General features: G+C 41.9%; 1 protein-coding gene across 1 annotated transcript; it reads right to left on the bottom strand.

The window, feature by feature from the left end:
* Positions 1 to 349: 349 nt before the first annotated feature.
* On the bottom strand, positions 350 to 13285 carry TMEM106B (transmembrane protein 106B). Its single transcript, XM_082499030.1, has 8 exons — positions 13216 to 13285; positions 10145 to 10366; positions 7354 to 7417; positions 5961 to 6120; positions 4985 to 5125; positions 4842 to 4891; positions 1432 to 1485; positions 350 to 706 (listed from the first exon to the last, which is right to left on the bottom strand). Exons 2-8 carry the CDS (start codon positions 10362 to 10364, stop codon positions 568 to 570), a joined length of 828 nt encoding a protein of 275 aa, XP_082355156.1. The 5' UTR covers positions 10365 to 10366; positions 13216 to 13285; the 3' UTR covers positions 350 to 567.
* Between the last annotated feature and the right edge of the window lie 2735 nt (positions 13286 to 16020).

The following is a 16020-nucleotide window of genomic DNA, read 5'->3' as shown; positions in this document are numbered from 1 at the left end:
TCACAGACTGCACATCACCTCTAATCATGTATAACAAATGAAAATTAGAATCCCAAAATAAAGAACTATCGCCACTGGTTTAGTAATAGAAGTTTCACACCCAGATACCTCAAAGTAATCTTGTTACTGCCAGTTTCAATAGTCAAATACCAAGAACTGAAATATAAACTTAAAGTTTACAAGTATCAATTTTTCTAAAATGCTCATTAGTGACACATTTCACCTAAACACAGACATACACACAGTAACTCTAAGTTGATGTACCACACTGTAAGGAAAGGTCCCAATTCAGTTCAAGAATCTGATATTCCCCCTCTCCCTCCCACCACACAACTTGACAGAAGTGCTTACAGTAATAAAAAGCAAACAGAAGGGGAAAACACGACATTTAACAAGTGCATCTATATACATTTTGCACCTTTTCCCTCCTTGCATCTACAGTGAACAGGTCACCATGTTTGTTATGCTTTACATGCACATACTCTCCCCTTCATGTAGTACCAGTCCTATTCAAAGGATCTCTGCAAGCATCAACAGCAGTCATTCCACACTGACCAACAGGTGCTTTTATTGTGGAGGCTGAAGTACATTTAAATATTCTGACTGGCCCAGCTGGTAGGTTGTGTTTCCTCCACAGTCCACATACTGGTATCTCTCCTGGGATATTTGCTCAGAGTGGCCAAAGTAAGAGGTTGTCACTGTCACTCTTAAAAAGACAAAACAGAAGAGAGATTTGTTTTGCAAGGGGCTTAAGTTCCCTATTCTAAAGATCAGTGTTTCTATGTTACTAGGGTTTGTAAGGAAAAAGTTTTGGAACAAAATACGTAATATTATTAAGATGACAGTTTTAAGTAGAGTTAACAATACTAATTTACTACAACAGGTTTTCTCCAAAGACATTTTCTTTCCTGAGCACAGACTTTTTCCTAAAGAAAATGGTAAAGCTGAGGTTTACTCATTAATACCTTGCTTTGCAAGTAGAAAGCAAATGATGATTAGAGAAGCTACAGCCACAGTCAGTCTACACTTCTCCCTTGCACCCCAACCCCCCCCTTGCTATTTATGCAATCAGTCACGAAAAGCGGACTCTGGCAGTGTACTAGGAGCCTGTAACCGCTTCAAGATCACAAAGATGTTAGCAATTTTTGAACAGTGGCTGATACACAAACTCATTTCTAAGTATTTGAGACCTTAGTAGCTCCACGGCTACAGCCCAACTGCAGAGCAGATACAGTAATAACAGTTCTGCCTATTCAAGTGTCTTTACGCTACCAGAACCCGTTGAAAGATACAGTTCAGTTTCAGGAACTATGAAGCTACTACACTAGAAAGAAAGTTGACTCCAGGATTAAGTATTGTGGATTAATATTTCACTGAGAATTACATGGCTTCCAAAGTGGTTTCCAACAAATAGGATGTTTCCATACTTACTGCATCATCACTACTATGTTATGCACTTTGATAGATTCTAAAGTACAGAAGTCACTGCAAAAAAGAAAAAGAACCATTAGATTTGCATCAAGCTTTTACAGGTAATTATCTAAAAAGCAAGAATTACGGCTGCAACTGGAAATTCTGCTACCATAGAGTTGCTAGCAATGGCAACTAAAATACTTCTTCAAAAACACTGCCTGTGACTGTAGACTCACTTAAGTCTACTTTTATATATATGTAGTGTTGCTTTCACATGAACTATATTTACATATGCTTGCTTACATGTAATATTTGGCAACAAGTGTCCTGTGTGACAGCTGTCACTCCATCTTTCAGAAGCTAACCAAAGTTACCCTGAACAACTACATTAAAGCACGTCAATACCACTTTGTCACTGATAAAGACACTTACTATCAAGGGATATAGAAATAATGTGCTTTAATTTCACTTCATGTTATCAAATTTATATACAGAACAGAAAATTTACAAAAGAACAATGTTTTGCCAACTTCAGCATCTTTTCATGTAAAACCAGCAATTTTTATCAAAAACAGGTCTTGAGGGTTTGTTATCCTTGCTCAAAAAAATATCAATAACTTAGGAAAGTCCCTTTCTTTCTTGCACTCATCTACTACTGTATTATGCAAAGTGACCTTTAACCAATCTGCAGAGACTCTGAAGTTATTGTCAGCATTATTGTTTTCTTGCAAGATACCTTTTCAGACCTATTTTCTGACAGGCACCTACATACCAGTTCTACAGAGCACTATGGAAGTGTATGCTTTTTTCCCTCCTACTTAAAACAATTGCTTTTGGTCACAAATTTATCGGCTCTGGAATGAAAGGCATGTGATCAGTGCAACAAGGCTACATGACAGCCACCCACAACATTTGCATACCATTGTCATTCTTTTCCCCAGCACTAACAAACATATGAAGTATTAAACAGTGAATGAACACAGGTGATCCAAATTATATGAAAATACAAATGAAATAGTTCAGTATTAAAAGTTGTTTTATATTGGTATCTATAGTAATGACAAATATCTTGATTTTTTTTTTCCTGCTAAGCTTAGAACAGGATTTAGTTAGACAGATATTATCAGTTATTGTAGTTTTCTAATCCAAAATATAGAACAACCTGCAACATGTTATAAAGCCAGCTCATACACAACAGCATATACTGGCTGAGAAGCAGAGAGGTACAACACTAACATACTGGTTTTCTAAGTCCAGATTTTCTGTAAATAAATGTTTCAAAAAAACAAACACATAAACCAACCAACCAACCAACAAAAAAATACCCACCAAAACACCCAAACAAAGCACAAAACTGTAGCTAGGAAACTACATTGAAGGTTAACTCTACATTGAACCAGCTCTCTAAAATAAATGGATGGAAAAGCCCTGTATGATGCCAATTTCATCATACAGGTCTGCATACAATTATCTGGATTCAGCAGGCACTTCAGGTCTCTAAGATCTCCTGCAATCAACCTAAGCTGATCTTACAGGACACTCCAGGATGCAAACAACTAGCTAGTTACTCCTAATACAATACTTAAATTGTCTGGGGAAACACTGCAGTGTGATCCTTTGTACAACCCCCAGTGCTTTAACCCACAATACTATCTGAATTACAGAGATTATCCCAGGACTTTCACTGGAAAGTTAAATATTTGTGTGTGGGGAAAAAACCCAAACACAGTAACAAATACAAAAGCCCATGTTGGCTGGGCATTCAAACTGAAGAAGCTCACTTGCTGCCTCCAGGGCTGCTCCATACAGCAAACCCAGGCTTTCAAGAGCCACAATACAGTAAAAGAGCAGAAACCCATCATAAACAATAACTGTCAACAGGTCAGGGAGGTCATCTAACACCATCTCTGTAACATACAGAAAATCTGGAGAAAACAAACAGCTATAGTTTTGTGTGTGGCTCAAGTTCTGTTTCACACATTTCAAAACACATCACAACAAAGCTAGTAAGTGCTACTCACAAGCATGAGGACCTTGCTGTATCAGCCTGTACAAGAACTGAGATCCTTAACTGACACAAGCTTCTACAGTTATGGGTCTCTTATTATCAGTTATAGCCCATGCTTAGTGTCACTGTGCAGAAGCAAGGAATATCTTCACATGCATACAAATCATGTATTAGTCTGCTTTTCCAGTAACGTTCACAAACACTTGCTGTCCTGAAAGAGGACAAGTCCACATTACAGACTACTGGCACTGACACACAACAGTTTCTCTGCCTCTGCTCCAAGACTGCACAACCTACCTCCGAGCTTGATCAGCGGGTGTTCCACACTATTGCCAAGGCTGCGGCTATCAAGCAGAAGAGCCTGAAATCCATTCAGTTCAGGCCACAGGCAGAGCACCTTTTACTTGCTCTCTCAATACATTCAAAGTGATCTAGGTTTTTTTAAGGTTAGTCACCAGCTTGCAGTTAAAAATTGCAGCTATTGTTGGGAACAGACTCTCAACAGCATTACTGAAATTAAGGCCCCAGCGCTGACCATGAAAGAAGTTTCAATGCATTATTGTACCAAAAGCACAACTAGGTAGGTATTAGCATGAGTTCTATGAAGGTCAAATTTATTTATTCCTCATACACTCAAAAGGTGAGCAGATTCACAGGATTCAGTGTTTACATAAACCTAACTTACATGCTCTTAAGACATAACAGGAGTACAATGCCTTCTGGTTATTAAAAGTTAATATCCAGTTTGCTATTTCATACCTATTTCAATTTACCCCAATGCTTCAAAGCTATATGGTTCCCTCCCACCCCAAAGGGGCTGGCATCCACTGAACTACACACAGCCCTGAAGTCTCAATAGTTAACTCCTTCTGCTCAGTCTGCGTTTCAGTGTAAAAGAACTAACATCTGGTTTTGTTACCAAGATATACTGAGCTAATAGTCTGTTGGTCAAATGAACTTTCAGAAGCCATGAATAAAACGGCTTAAAGGACAGGCTGTAAACACTGCTTACCATTGTAAACACATGGTCTGAAGAAAAGAAATATAAACTAGCCTCTAATTTGCATAGAATTAAATACCCTTTACTGCCAGAGAAATCTGTGGGAAAGTTACTAGAGAACTTGTTGGGGGAACAAACCTGCACTTTCACTTCCCAAAGCAGCAGGTCCCAGCTATTGCCAAGGCATAAAACACTGGAACAGAGATACTGTTCAAAGTCCTGAGACCCAGGTACAAAAAGCCACTATATGAAACTCTTCGAACAACCATGGTTTAACTATTTTTCAGTACTATTAAACTCACACAAAGAAAATACCACATCTCTGCAAATACATTTCTCCTGACTTTGAAAAAAGTCATTTTTAGCACCACTGTAATTTTTAATAAGACCCATGTGATATTTAGAGGTGAGTACACTTACAACATGTAGCTCATTTCATCTTGTATGACTGTGGGCACCATATAGTCAATCTAAAAAAAAAAAAACCAAAATGAAAACACAAATGAGTAGATTTATATATGAAGATTAACACGTATTCAACTCTGAAAGCCTATCCTATTTACCTGTTTCATATCCAGAGGACCAATGTTGGTGATGTTGTTTAGCCGTGCTTTGCCAATAACTGTTTTTGAAAACTGAACTTGGGCTGTGATATTTGCCACTTCAACAGAGTAATAATTGTTGTTCGTTATATTTAATGTGTTCTGAAAAAAAAAAACAAACCCAACCACAAAACATTAACAGCTATCCATTCTGTCTATCTTGATAAGCATACATTTTAAAACCTATGCCTGAGACAGTAACACCTGAAATTATGCAAGTATATTTTCCTGCCTCCTAGGATTGAGGGGGGGGGGGGGAGGGGTGTGTGTAAGGGACCATCACTTAACCCCCTTCTCATTTTTTTCATTAATATATTGAGTAGCACAAACTTCTGTGCAACTTCCCTGGTGACCACCCTCAACTCCCTCAACTGCAAATACTGCATTTCTTCCTATCCTCAATTATTCCTTCCAGGAAATTTAGCTATCACAGGATCCTTTTCTCTCATGGCTGCTTTGCTTTATTTGAAATGAGGAACTCTACCAAAAGTCTTTACGCAATCCTGTATTAACTGCATTACCAAGAAGCATGTGGAAAGAACTCCTTTACTTTTAAAGGTGGGTAAGAAATTATTTTTCCTCAAAACCAATTTTGACAGATGCCTAATACCAGGACAGTATATAACAACATTCCTATATACAAACACTGCATTTCACTAATATTCAAAAAATAATGCAGAGAACTGCAAAGTCATTGTTCCCATGAAAATAGAAGACCCAATGGTAGCTTGCAACTACACCTCTATTAGCTATAGCTACAGGAACCAGCTACAGCAAGTCCAGTTACATTTTTCAAACTGGTCATTGTATTTGCTTGTATTTCTTAAGGCACTAAGTTTACCAAATAGGCACAATTTCTACGCATATTAAACTGTCGCAGTAGTATCTCTTGTTGTGTTTATCCATTACAAACATCCAAACAGATAGCTAGACTCACCGTAATATTTAGATATATTATACGTCTACCCTGTTCGTAAGTGACATATACTGATTTCACACCAATGTATTCAACGTCGATTGAGCGAGGAAACAAGAAGAATACAGCCAGCCCAGAAAGTAGTAAACATACAATTACAGAAGCAGTCACGTAGAGCTTTCTGGAGGAAAAAACAGCACATTTCAGAGTCAAAAGGACATTAAACAAAAGAAAGTAACATGCCACTCTTAAGTGATAAGGAGCATGACTAGTCAATACAACTAGTTCAGCTTCCAAAGCGGAAAAAAAGACCCAACTATGCTGTACTTCACATTTATGTCTCTTGAGATGTTACTCTTGTATATACATCAGAAATCGTGTTTCAAAACACGGTTCTCACAACATTTGTAACTTAAAGAGGAAAATGGAAGAGGTAAATACTTATGTGCTTTGAAAATACACACTTCCTCCTAGGATTTATTTATAGCAGAACTTTTGTCATTCTGTAGGACTCTTGCAAAACACACCCAGAAAGAATAAAGCTAGTACAGAGTTTACACAAGAGTCTTTGTCATATGAGACTTTCAGGGAAAGTGTTAGATCCCTGCTAAGGAACAGGAAAATCACAGTTAACCTAATATAAACGGGGTGTGTATGTATAATAAAAAAAATACACAAATAAAAGGCTCTAGTGCAGCTCCAATTTTCCTAAATTAGAACACTAAAGTAGTATGTTTCAAATTTGTACTACTACTACTACATCAGATATGCAATCCAGGATAGTATTATGTGAACATATTGTATTTTTTCCCCGACATTCATTTCTGTTTACTGCAGAAACATCCAAACATTAAGGAAAGAAAACCAACAAGAAGTGTCAGAACAAGAATCCCTGAGCACTGCAATTAAACCTTTAAGTAGATCCTAGGAAAAAAAAAAAAAAAAAGCTACATTAGAATGATGAATTTGTTGATTTTTGCTAGCTGCTCAGAGGTCTACAGATGAATTTCTAGGCGACTATTTTGTAGTAGTGGCCCAAATAAGTTATCACTTTACTCAGACTTTAACACTAGATGTATCTGCTTAGATCAATTAAGATGCTACAGAATGACAAATACTTGAGTTATTACTGTAGATATTCAGATAAATATCTACATGAAGAGATCATACAGTATAACTTGGCTTCATAGGGCATAATGTGATGGGAGTATGCAGACCTGTTAATAAATAACTCTAAGAGTTAGAGGTTAAGGCTGATACTACTCATGAGCGGGGTTCTTTCGATACTGAATGCAAGAAAACATTCCAGTGATTTTTGCTTGATTCTTTTTACCACGATCTCCTTTAAATTGCTGAATTTTAACTGGAAGAGAAGAATTAACTGCAGATTCATGTATCACAACTATTAACTTACGTTCTTCTTGGCCTCAGCCTCTGATCACTGTATGGAATTAATGCTACCAGCTGATTTTCCTGCCCTGGAAACAAAAACACCCTTTCAGAATTTAAACAAACAAAGAATAAGTATTGTTGCAGCTACTTCAAACAAAGACTGCCTGTTATAATTTAATGGCACCAAAGAATAAACACTGAAGATAAACTTTTAAATTCCAGATAATAACCCAATTAGAACACTACTGTAGCTTACGTCACTTTCTGAAATAGAGCATAACTTACACAACACCAAGAGGAAAAAACAGCAAGCCCACAAAGACCAAAACAGCAACAAGTTCTGCCTCTGTGCTGCATACATGCACAGGAGGAAGCATGCCTCCAGCACCATTTTCTCCAGAGAAATGGAGGTACGTAACAGCTTCCAGCTCTCTACACCAGACCATATAAAGTCATAGGAAAAAAACCACTCAGAAGCTCAGGCAGTAAGAACTGACCCAGAAGGCATTCTACTTGTACTCTTCTTAAAATCAGAAATCAGGTTTGTTTAATAACTGATATACGTATCAATTTGGGTGGCTTTGGCAACACAAGTTATACATACACCGCATTCTGGAAATCACTGGTATATACAATCATTTCTCATGGGACTGAGCTGCAGCAACCTGGAAGCCAAGAAAGTATTTACTGGAACTTTGCCAGACAACAAGTTACTTCATTAGACAGCATTTTTAAAAGAGGAATATCTTAACAGTAGAAATAAAAGACACAAGCACGGATGAGCTGTTGAAAACACACAGACTACCTCTGCCTTTATAGCTTTTGCTATACAAGAAAATGGAATTGAGACTCATCTGTATGAGAACAGAGAAGTCTCAAGACCAAGTCAGATTTGCATTTTTTAAATCAAATGCAGAATTTGACCAGCATTACCACTTAGCTAATCAACTACTTCAAAGTGATTCCATGCTGAATCACTAAGCTGAGCAAAGCATGCAAACTAAGCAGGTAGTAGGATATAACATCAACCTTCTAAAAATCCTCTTCCAATTTGAAACAGATTTTTATCTCAACTTTGATGAAGCATCTTCAACTTTTGAACAAAACAGCACAGTGCTACTTTCATACTTAATTATATTGAAAAGCTAAAGCTCTCCAAGTAACAAAACACATTTTCATGTGTTCATTATATAGTTGAGCTATCATATCACGTTACAGTCTTCCCTACTAGTCATGCAGTTGTTCTAGGAACACTTAATTCTTCCCCTCTCCCCTCCAAAAACCCCAAATATGATTTATTTTTTTCTCCAGTACTGAAGAAAAATTAAAGATAGGTCTATTTGTTCTAGTAACTCGTATAAAGTTCTAGCTTTAATCAGATTATTTCATTAGAACATGTGTTTTTAATAGTTACTGCGAAATGTTTCATAAACTAACTCATATCTAAGTATTACATCCAAGAATCCTATAGTCAAAGAAATAAGCTTTTGAGCATAGGAATCATGCTATTACCAGATCTTAGCTAGCACTATTTTGAGTAAAACTCGCCACTGATATTATCAAGTATGTCAAGTTAGCAAGCTAACAGAACAAGCTTCCTTTTCTATAGTCTTTCGGTTAAAACAATTTTTTGTTGCATACCTTTTACACACTCCAGATTTGCTGAATTCAGAGGTACTCAAAGAATACATTGTAGTACAAAGTTTAACAGCTAAAACACAAATCTGATATTTGCAACCATTTAAATATCCTATGCCCCCTGTCACTTATTCACAAGCGAGACAGAAGTATTTGTGAACTATACCAGAACCTAATCTGACTGAAGCACATGTACAGGGAAAATATGGCACAGACATCAGTCAATTTTCCTGAGCTGCTGGTCAAAATCAGTTCTGAGAGCTTTTATACCCAATAATTTATTTCAGGTAAGAGTTCTGGCAAAAGCAAAGCAGTCCCAAACATGAAACTTTCTCATCAGTTCCTCCCCACCGTCAAAGGGAAGATCTTACAGTTGAAGCAGAAGGCTGTGCCTTGGCACACTGCATTTGCCACTCTGTCCTTTTGCCCAGTTTCAGGTATCCTGCATTCTTCCTCTCAGAGGTCTGTTTCTAAATAGCTGTTCAGATGGCTTATCATATAGGAGAGAAATGTAACAAAGCAGAACATTTTATTAGAAGAAAAGCAAAAGCGAAGGATGAGGGCAGCAAGCAGACACAATGGTCAGGCACAAAGAACTAATGTTGCGCAGCATGCTCCTTCCCAAGGCAGCCACAGATCCTATGTATTTTCAGCTCCCATCTGGGGTCCTCTGCCTAGCAGGGACAGATGGGACCAAAGAGAAGGTAAAGAAAATTGAGGGTCACAGGCAGCAAATTCACTATAAATGAGGAAAAAGATGTTGTAGCACAGGTCTACTTTTCACTCTCTGCAGCTATTTTTGCAAAGTTATATATTGATTTAAATAGTTTAAAATAGGTAGTTAAAAAAAGATGCAGTAAAATGTCACAAAAATAAAGGTTTGCAAATTCATCTTGCAAGAAATAGGGTTACATGTGAATTTAAAGCTAAGAAGCAAGGAACACTGGCATTGTACAAACAGGAAAAGACCCAACAGTTAACAGCCAAAGCTGACTCAATTTGTTTCGTTCATCCAGTGTAATCATAACAAAAGACTTAGTGCTAAAAAGTCAAACAGCTGAAAAAAAACTTCATCTTGACTGGGAGAGCTATTTGTTATGGATTATTATAGTTACAACTGCACATAGTTATGAGGTAAATTTATAGGTTAAAAAAAAAAAATAAAGAAAACTTACCTCGTGGAATTCTTCCTGTTCCCTGGCAAGTTGGACAGGTGACACTGTCTCTTCCTGTAAATTCCACATAAGGAAACTGTGATACATCTCCACATCTGCCATCTTCATTGTGCGACTCCGAGTGAACTAACCCATTCCTCATATTATCAGACACCGTGCCTCCATCATAGCCATCTTCCTTGCATGTATGCATAGGCAGGTGAGAAAGTGATTTTCCCATGTCTGAAATAAAAGTCAGAAGAAAGTTTTCAGGGAGAACGATTCAAACATGGCTTGCATTTATTCCTATTAGTCTATGGTCATTACTCTCACAAGACTCCTGTAGCCCTCTGTTAACACCTGCAAAAAATACAAAATCTCCAGATGTTTAAACTGATGATTCTCTTTAACCCAAAAGAGGACCAATTCACAGGAAAGTCAAGGAAAACAATGGGGGCAGTATGTAGCATTTATAAAGGCTTGTTAGAAAAAAAAAGTATTAATCACAAAAGCATTTTTGCTACCTATGCAAATTTTACCATAGTTTTTCAGCCATGATACTGAAACTACCTTGAAACACAAAACACTTGAAACTAAAGGCTGTAATGAAGCGATGCAAGTGGAAACCTTCCTAATTTGCAACAGGTGGAAAATAAACCCAAAGTTAAAAAAATAAATCTGTACAGCAGTGGCAATCAGTTTTCCAGCTTATGCCCGTAACACATTTTAGCTACTTAACACACAGAGACACCAGCCACTCAATTCACCAGTGTCTTGGGGAACAGAATTATTTTAGAAGAGTATGCAAAACTTCAGTTTTTTCATTTAAGTGGCATTTTTAAAGCAGCTGCTAGTAATTATCATGCTGGTCACTGAAAAAGGAAGCCCTAAGAGGAAAATTAAGAGAGCAAAACAAGTCAGAATAATTTTAAACCAACCACTCAGAACATAAAGACCTTAAATATAGTGACGGTAACATGAGCACAACATTAATTGATTATATTGCCACAAAGGCTAGGTGAATGTAGGAGGGGAAAAGACAAATACCAACAAGTCCCAGTTACTGTTTCAGCAAATATGCAGCATTATTTTATTCATTTAAGTCATTAAACCCTTACAAGAAGGAAGACTATTTATATACCTTATGTTGCTACAGCACTTTTTAAATGCTCTAAGTTTGGGAACTATTCAGTAATGGAAATTGTTGAATTGAAAAGTAGAACTATTGAGCTATTGAAAAAAAAATTCTGAAAAAACTGTTGACAGCATTGACGATTACTCCACATGGGGTTTTTGCTTATTGTTCTCCTTGTAGCTGACCTCCAGCCTTTAAACTATGAAACTCGAGTCTTGCAGCTTAGGCAATAGCTGTCACAAATACAGGTCTGAAAGCTTAGGGATCAATCCCTGGTGGTGGTGTGCTACAACTGTATTCAACTTACCTGCTCTACTGACAGTAGGCCTAGGCTATGTCTACATTAACAACTAAATACAGAAGAAGCAGCAACTCTGTATGAACAGTTCTTGAGGATCCAACAACCACACTATACATGTTTTTGTGTGTTTATTTCATACTAGCTCGTCTAGACTGACAACACCTACTCACAAATGAAGTGCACCTTATAGTTTCAGCTTCTTTCAAAAGGAAGAGAGTTCGTGCACTCCCAGATCACACTGTGACGTTGAACCAAAGTGCAGCAAGCAAGGATGACTGGGAACTCATTTCAAGAGCACACCCTTTATTTTAATTAAAATACTAATGCAGATGTATCCTCCAAAGCCAACTGTACCTGAGCTTCTATAATTAGAATGTAATACTGTTGCTCTACTGCCAGAGACTTAGGAGAGACAAGTCTCAGTTCACAAATGAGAAAAGAGACAACCACCTATAAGTGAAATGCATTCCTCTAACAACACTTCCCCCTCCAACCAATTACAGCTGATCAGAACTCAAGAACATTTTGTTCTTTTACCCAGCACTTATATTCTCAGAACTACTACTGTTCAGTGTGTATCAGTCATCTCCACGTGTCAGCTTCTATACTGTCACAAAAATCACAAACCCTACTTCCTTAACAGCTGCACTTTGGCCCAGTCTCTCCCTCAAAACTGATGTACACACTCCAGTCTCCTTGGACTTGTCTGGAGTTCTCTTGAACTCACAGTCGTTAGAAAGTGTTTGGGAAATTAAAAAAATGTTGTGATAAGCAGCTTTTGTTTAAGACTAGACACTTCAGCTTGCTATGGCACTGCAGCACGATAGTGCACAGACAAAACCTTGTGTCCCAGGCACAAAGAACCACCACATGCGGAGTTACATGCAAGACTCAGGAGAAAAAGCGTTTTGTTTATAAACTCCGTGAAACTTTATAGAGTTGAAGTAGATTGTTATACTTCTCCAAAGAGTTAGGGTGGCATTCCTACCCCTTATATGCAAATATATAAACTTGAGGCTACAAACCTACTTCTTTGTCAAAACAGCAACAGATTTTGAATGGCAACCATCTTCCGCCCTGTCAGATATGTCTTAACCACGAACACCACAAAGCTCCTCCAAAACGGAGGATTCAGCAGGGGAAGGCAATGACTTAGCAGCTGCAAACTTGCTGAGCGCAGGCAGCCAGCTCCAGCGCTGCCTTTCACCACCCCTTCAGAGACCCACCGCTCAGGCACAGCCCGCTCGGTAAGGCCGGCGTTGCCAAAAACGCAGAAGTCAAGAACCCTCCCGAGATTTACGGATCCCTTCGGAGAGGAGGCTCTCGCAAACATGGCGAAGTTTGCAGCCGCCGGACGCAGCAGCCCAAGGCCCGGCGATCTCGGCCGCTGCCGGGCTGCCCCGGGCGGGCCCCCGCACCCTCCCGGCCGGCGGTCAGGGGGGGTGTCTCGGCGCGGAGGGGCGCAGGCAGCCGCCTCGGGGTAAGCAAGGCCCCGCCGCGGTCCTGCCCAGGCCTCGCCGAGGCCCACCAACCACCGCCGCGACCCCCGCACGGCTCCGCCCGGGCCTCGCAGCCACAAGGCCGCGCTCAGCCCGGCTCCCGCCCCAGGCCCGCCGCTTCCCGGCTCCCCGCCGCCGCTGGAGCGGCTCTGCCCACCTGCGGCGGCGCGGGCTCCGCGGGCCGAGCCGGGCACAGGGAGCGACAGGACCGGAGGCTCCGAGTGCGACGCAACTGCCCCGGCTCTAAACCCCGGATCCAAACCCCGGATCCGCGCCGTGCGCAGGCGCGGGGCGGCGGGAGGCGGTGCCGCGTCGGTCCCGTCCCGTCCCGCCCCGTCCCGCCCCGTCCCGCCGCTGCCGGTCGCGGGCAGGGTTGGGCCTGGGCCAGGTTCCACGCGGGGGCCGTGGGCTCCTCACCGCTCCCCTCGCCGCGGGGCCGGGCCGGGCCGCGCCTGCCCTGCTGGTAGGCGGAAGGCTCGGGAATCGCACACAAACCGCCATGCTGAGCGTGAGGCGGTGGCTGGGCTGAGGGGTGCTCCCGGTTCCCGGGGGTAGGGGTAAGGGGGAGGGTAGGAGAAGGGGCAATCAGGAGATGGCGCAGCGCCTCACCGCAGCGGAGGGCAGAGCGGGTCCCCGGGCGGGTTGTTCTCCCCCCCCCCGCCCCGGGTTTCTCCCTCAGCAGTCGGCCGCTGCTCCGCCCGCAGTTGTGCGCGCCCCCTCCTCCGCCTACGCTCTGCTTTTCTTTAATCGCAGGAAGAAAAGCGGAGGTATTTCCGCAGCTTCGTGGGGCCTTCGGCGTCGTTACTTTCCGTTCCCTGACTGATAGCTCCGGCGGCAGTGACTCGCCAGCGCTGTGCTGTGGGCGGACGCGCCGCGCTCCGGCCCGGGAAGCTGTGGCGGGTCAGCAAAAATGGCTGTAGGAAACGAGGGGCGCTGCCACTGCAGTCCAGTTTGGTAGCTCATGGCACAACATACGGGGTTGCTTGTTGTGGTTTAGGCCAAATCGGCTACTGGGGACCTGGGGGCCCCCAGATGCGGCTGACAGATGCTCCTTTCTACCCCTCTTCAAAGAGAGAGGCAGAGGAGGGAAAAGAGATGTCTGAGTTTAGAAGGAACTGAACTACTTTAATGAAATAATAAGAAAATAAAAGGAAATAATGAAATATACACAAAACCCTATCAGGCTCCCAGGATGACAATCACATCAGCAGCTGGCACTGGGGAAGTCCCAGGCTGGACTCGGTGATGGATGGAAACTGGATTCCGGAGCTGCAGTCAGGATCGGGATCAAAGGCAGTCGTCCTCAGCCATTGAAGAAAGAGAGAGCAACTGGCCCTTTGATCCCTCAGCTTTTATACTGAGCACGAGGCAGAAGGGGTGGAATACCCTGTTGGTCAGTTTTGGGTCACCTGTCCTGTGTGCTTCTCCCCATAGGTGAGACCCCTCTATGCTTTTCCGCTTCCGACCCTCCAACGGGGCAAATAACAAAGTGAGTTGTCCCTGCGTGTTACAGCAATACGTATAAGCAAGAGCCTCTCTGCATACCATGCCTGGGCATCAGCTATAAACATTGGTCTTGTCACTCGGAGAGAGCGGGTGTTGTCTGCACAAGATGCTGTTAATTTCAGTAGTTAGGAGAGGCCTAGCTAGCAACTAGCAAAGTTACTGAACAAAATTGGTCCTGTTTTACCTCAAACCTGGACATTCCACCCCTTATTCCATACCATTTGCATCTTGCTCAGATTACTATTGCTTTTATCTGTCAAATCTACACACACAAGTATATGCCGGGGATGTTCTCTGCGTGATTTGCCAGAGCAAAATGAAGTACATTGGAAGTGAATAACTTGTGATTGTTGCTCTTTGTGGCCTGTATCTGGTCCATGAAAACCACTACCCAATGTCTATGGCATCATGGGAAACCACTCCTGTGTGGCACCAAAGTGACAAGAGCTGCACAGAGGAGCAACCACACGGGATGAAGGAGGCAGGGGAACCAGGGAGGAGCTCTGCCTGCTTTGGGAGCCTCCTCCCAGCTGCAGGCATGAATCAGGCCGAGGGAAACCCTGTGATTCACACCATGTATCAAAGTGCAAGGGCAAGCATGGGGCAGGGCTTGAGGGAGAGGATGAGGAAGTGAGGTCCGTACGGCAGCTTGGGGTGACCACGGGGCTGGGGCAGGGTGCCAGGCTGCTCCAGAGGCCAGGAGGAGACAGGCTGCCTCCAGCAGCCACCCAGAGCTGGGGAAGGTGTGAGGCCACCTGCAGTACAGCCCTGCCAGCAGTGTGTCCCACACCTGGCTGCAGGTCCAGGAAATGATCGGCACAGAAAATAACCTTCCCTCACCCAAACATGTGCTCAGAAAAAAATGTCTGCATGTATTTTTACCTGGGCCAATGCCAGCCCATTTATTCCCTTTATCCTTGGAACTTCCTGGTGTTTTCTCCAAGTTTAAGAGGTCTCTGCTAGCAGTAGGCCATAGCCTTTGTTATCCAGTTCAAGTAGAGTCCTGCATGCTGCTCGCTGGTGGCTTGACTCTACTTCTCTCACCAGGCATGTTCAGACTCCTAACAGTGTTGGTAAGAGCTGGACTTGGGATGTCCCTTGTCCTTCTGGTAGACTTTCATCTAAGTCTTTGGCCCGTCAGTGTTCAAGGTTCCTGAGGTGCCCATACAAAGGTCTCTGTGCAGCAAGACTGACCATGGTGCTTTGTGGGTTCCTAATTATAAAATGATGTATAAGAAACCTTGAACAGATCCCTGGCATGCTCAGGACTTACATGGAGCTTGTATCTTGCTTTACGGCACCAGCAAATGCCAAATGATGTGAATTTGGTAGGCTCAGACCTGGCTATTGTTTTCACTGGCTTTTGGTTCTGACTCAACTTTATATTGACCCAAGGAGCACAAAACAGAGTGTAAAAAATTGTCATAGCTTCTGGCTGTCCAAACAGAAAGTGAGA

The sequence above is a fragment of the Vanellus vanellus genome (genome assembly GCF_965231255.1).
Source record: "Vanellus vanellus genome assembly, chromosome: 2".
Taxonomy (NCBI): Eukaryota; Metazoa; Chordata; class Aves; order Charadriiformes; family Charadriidae; genus Vanellus; species Vanellus vanellus.
The sequence above is the reverse complement of the archived record's forward strand: the minus strand, read 5'-3'. Positions and strand labels throughout refer to the sequence as shown.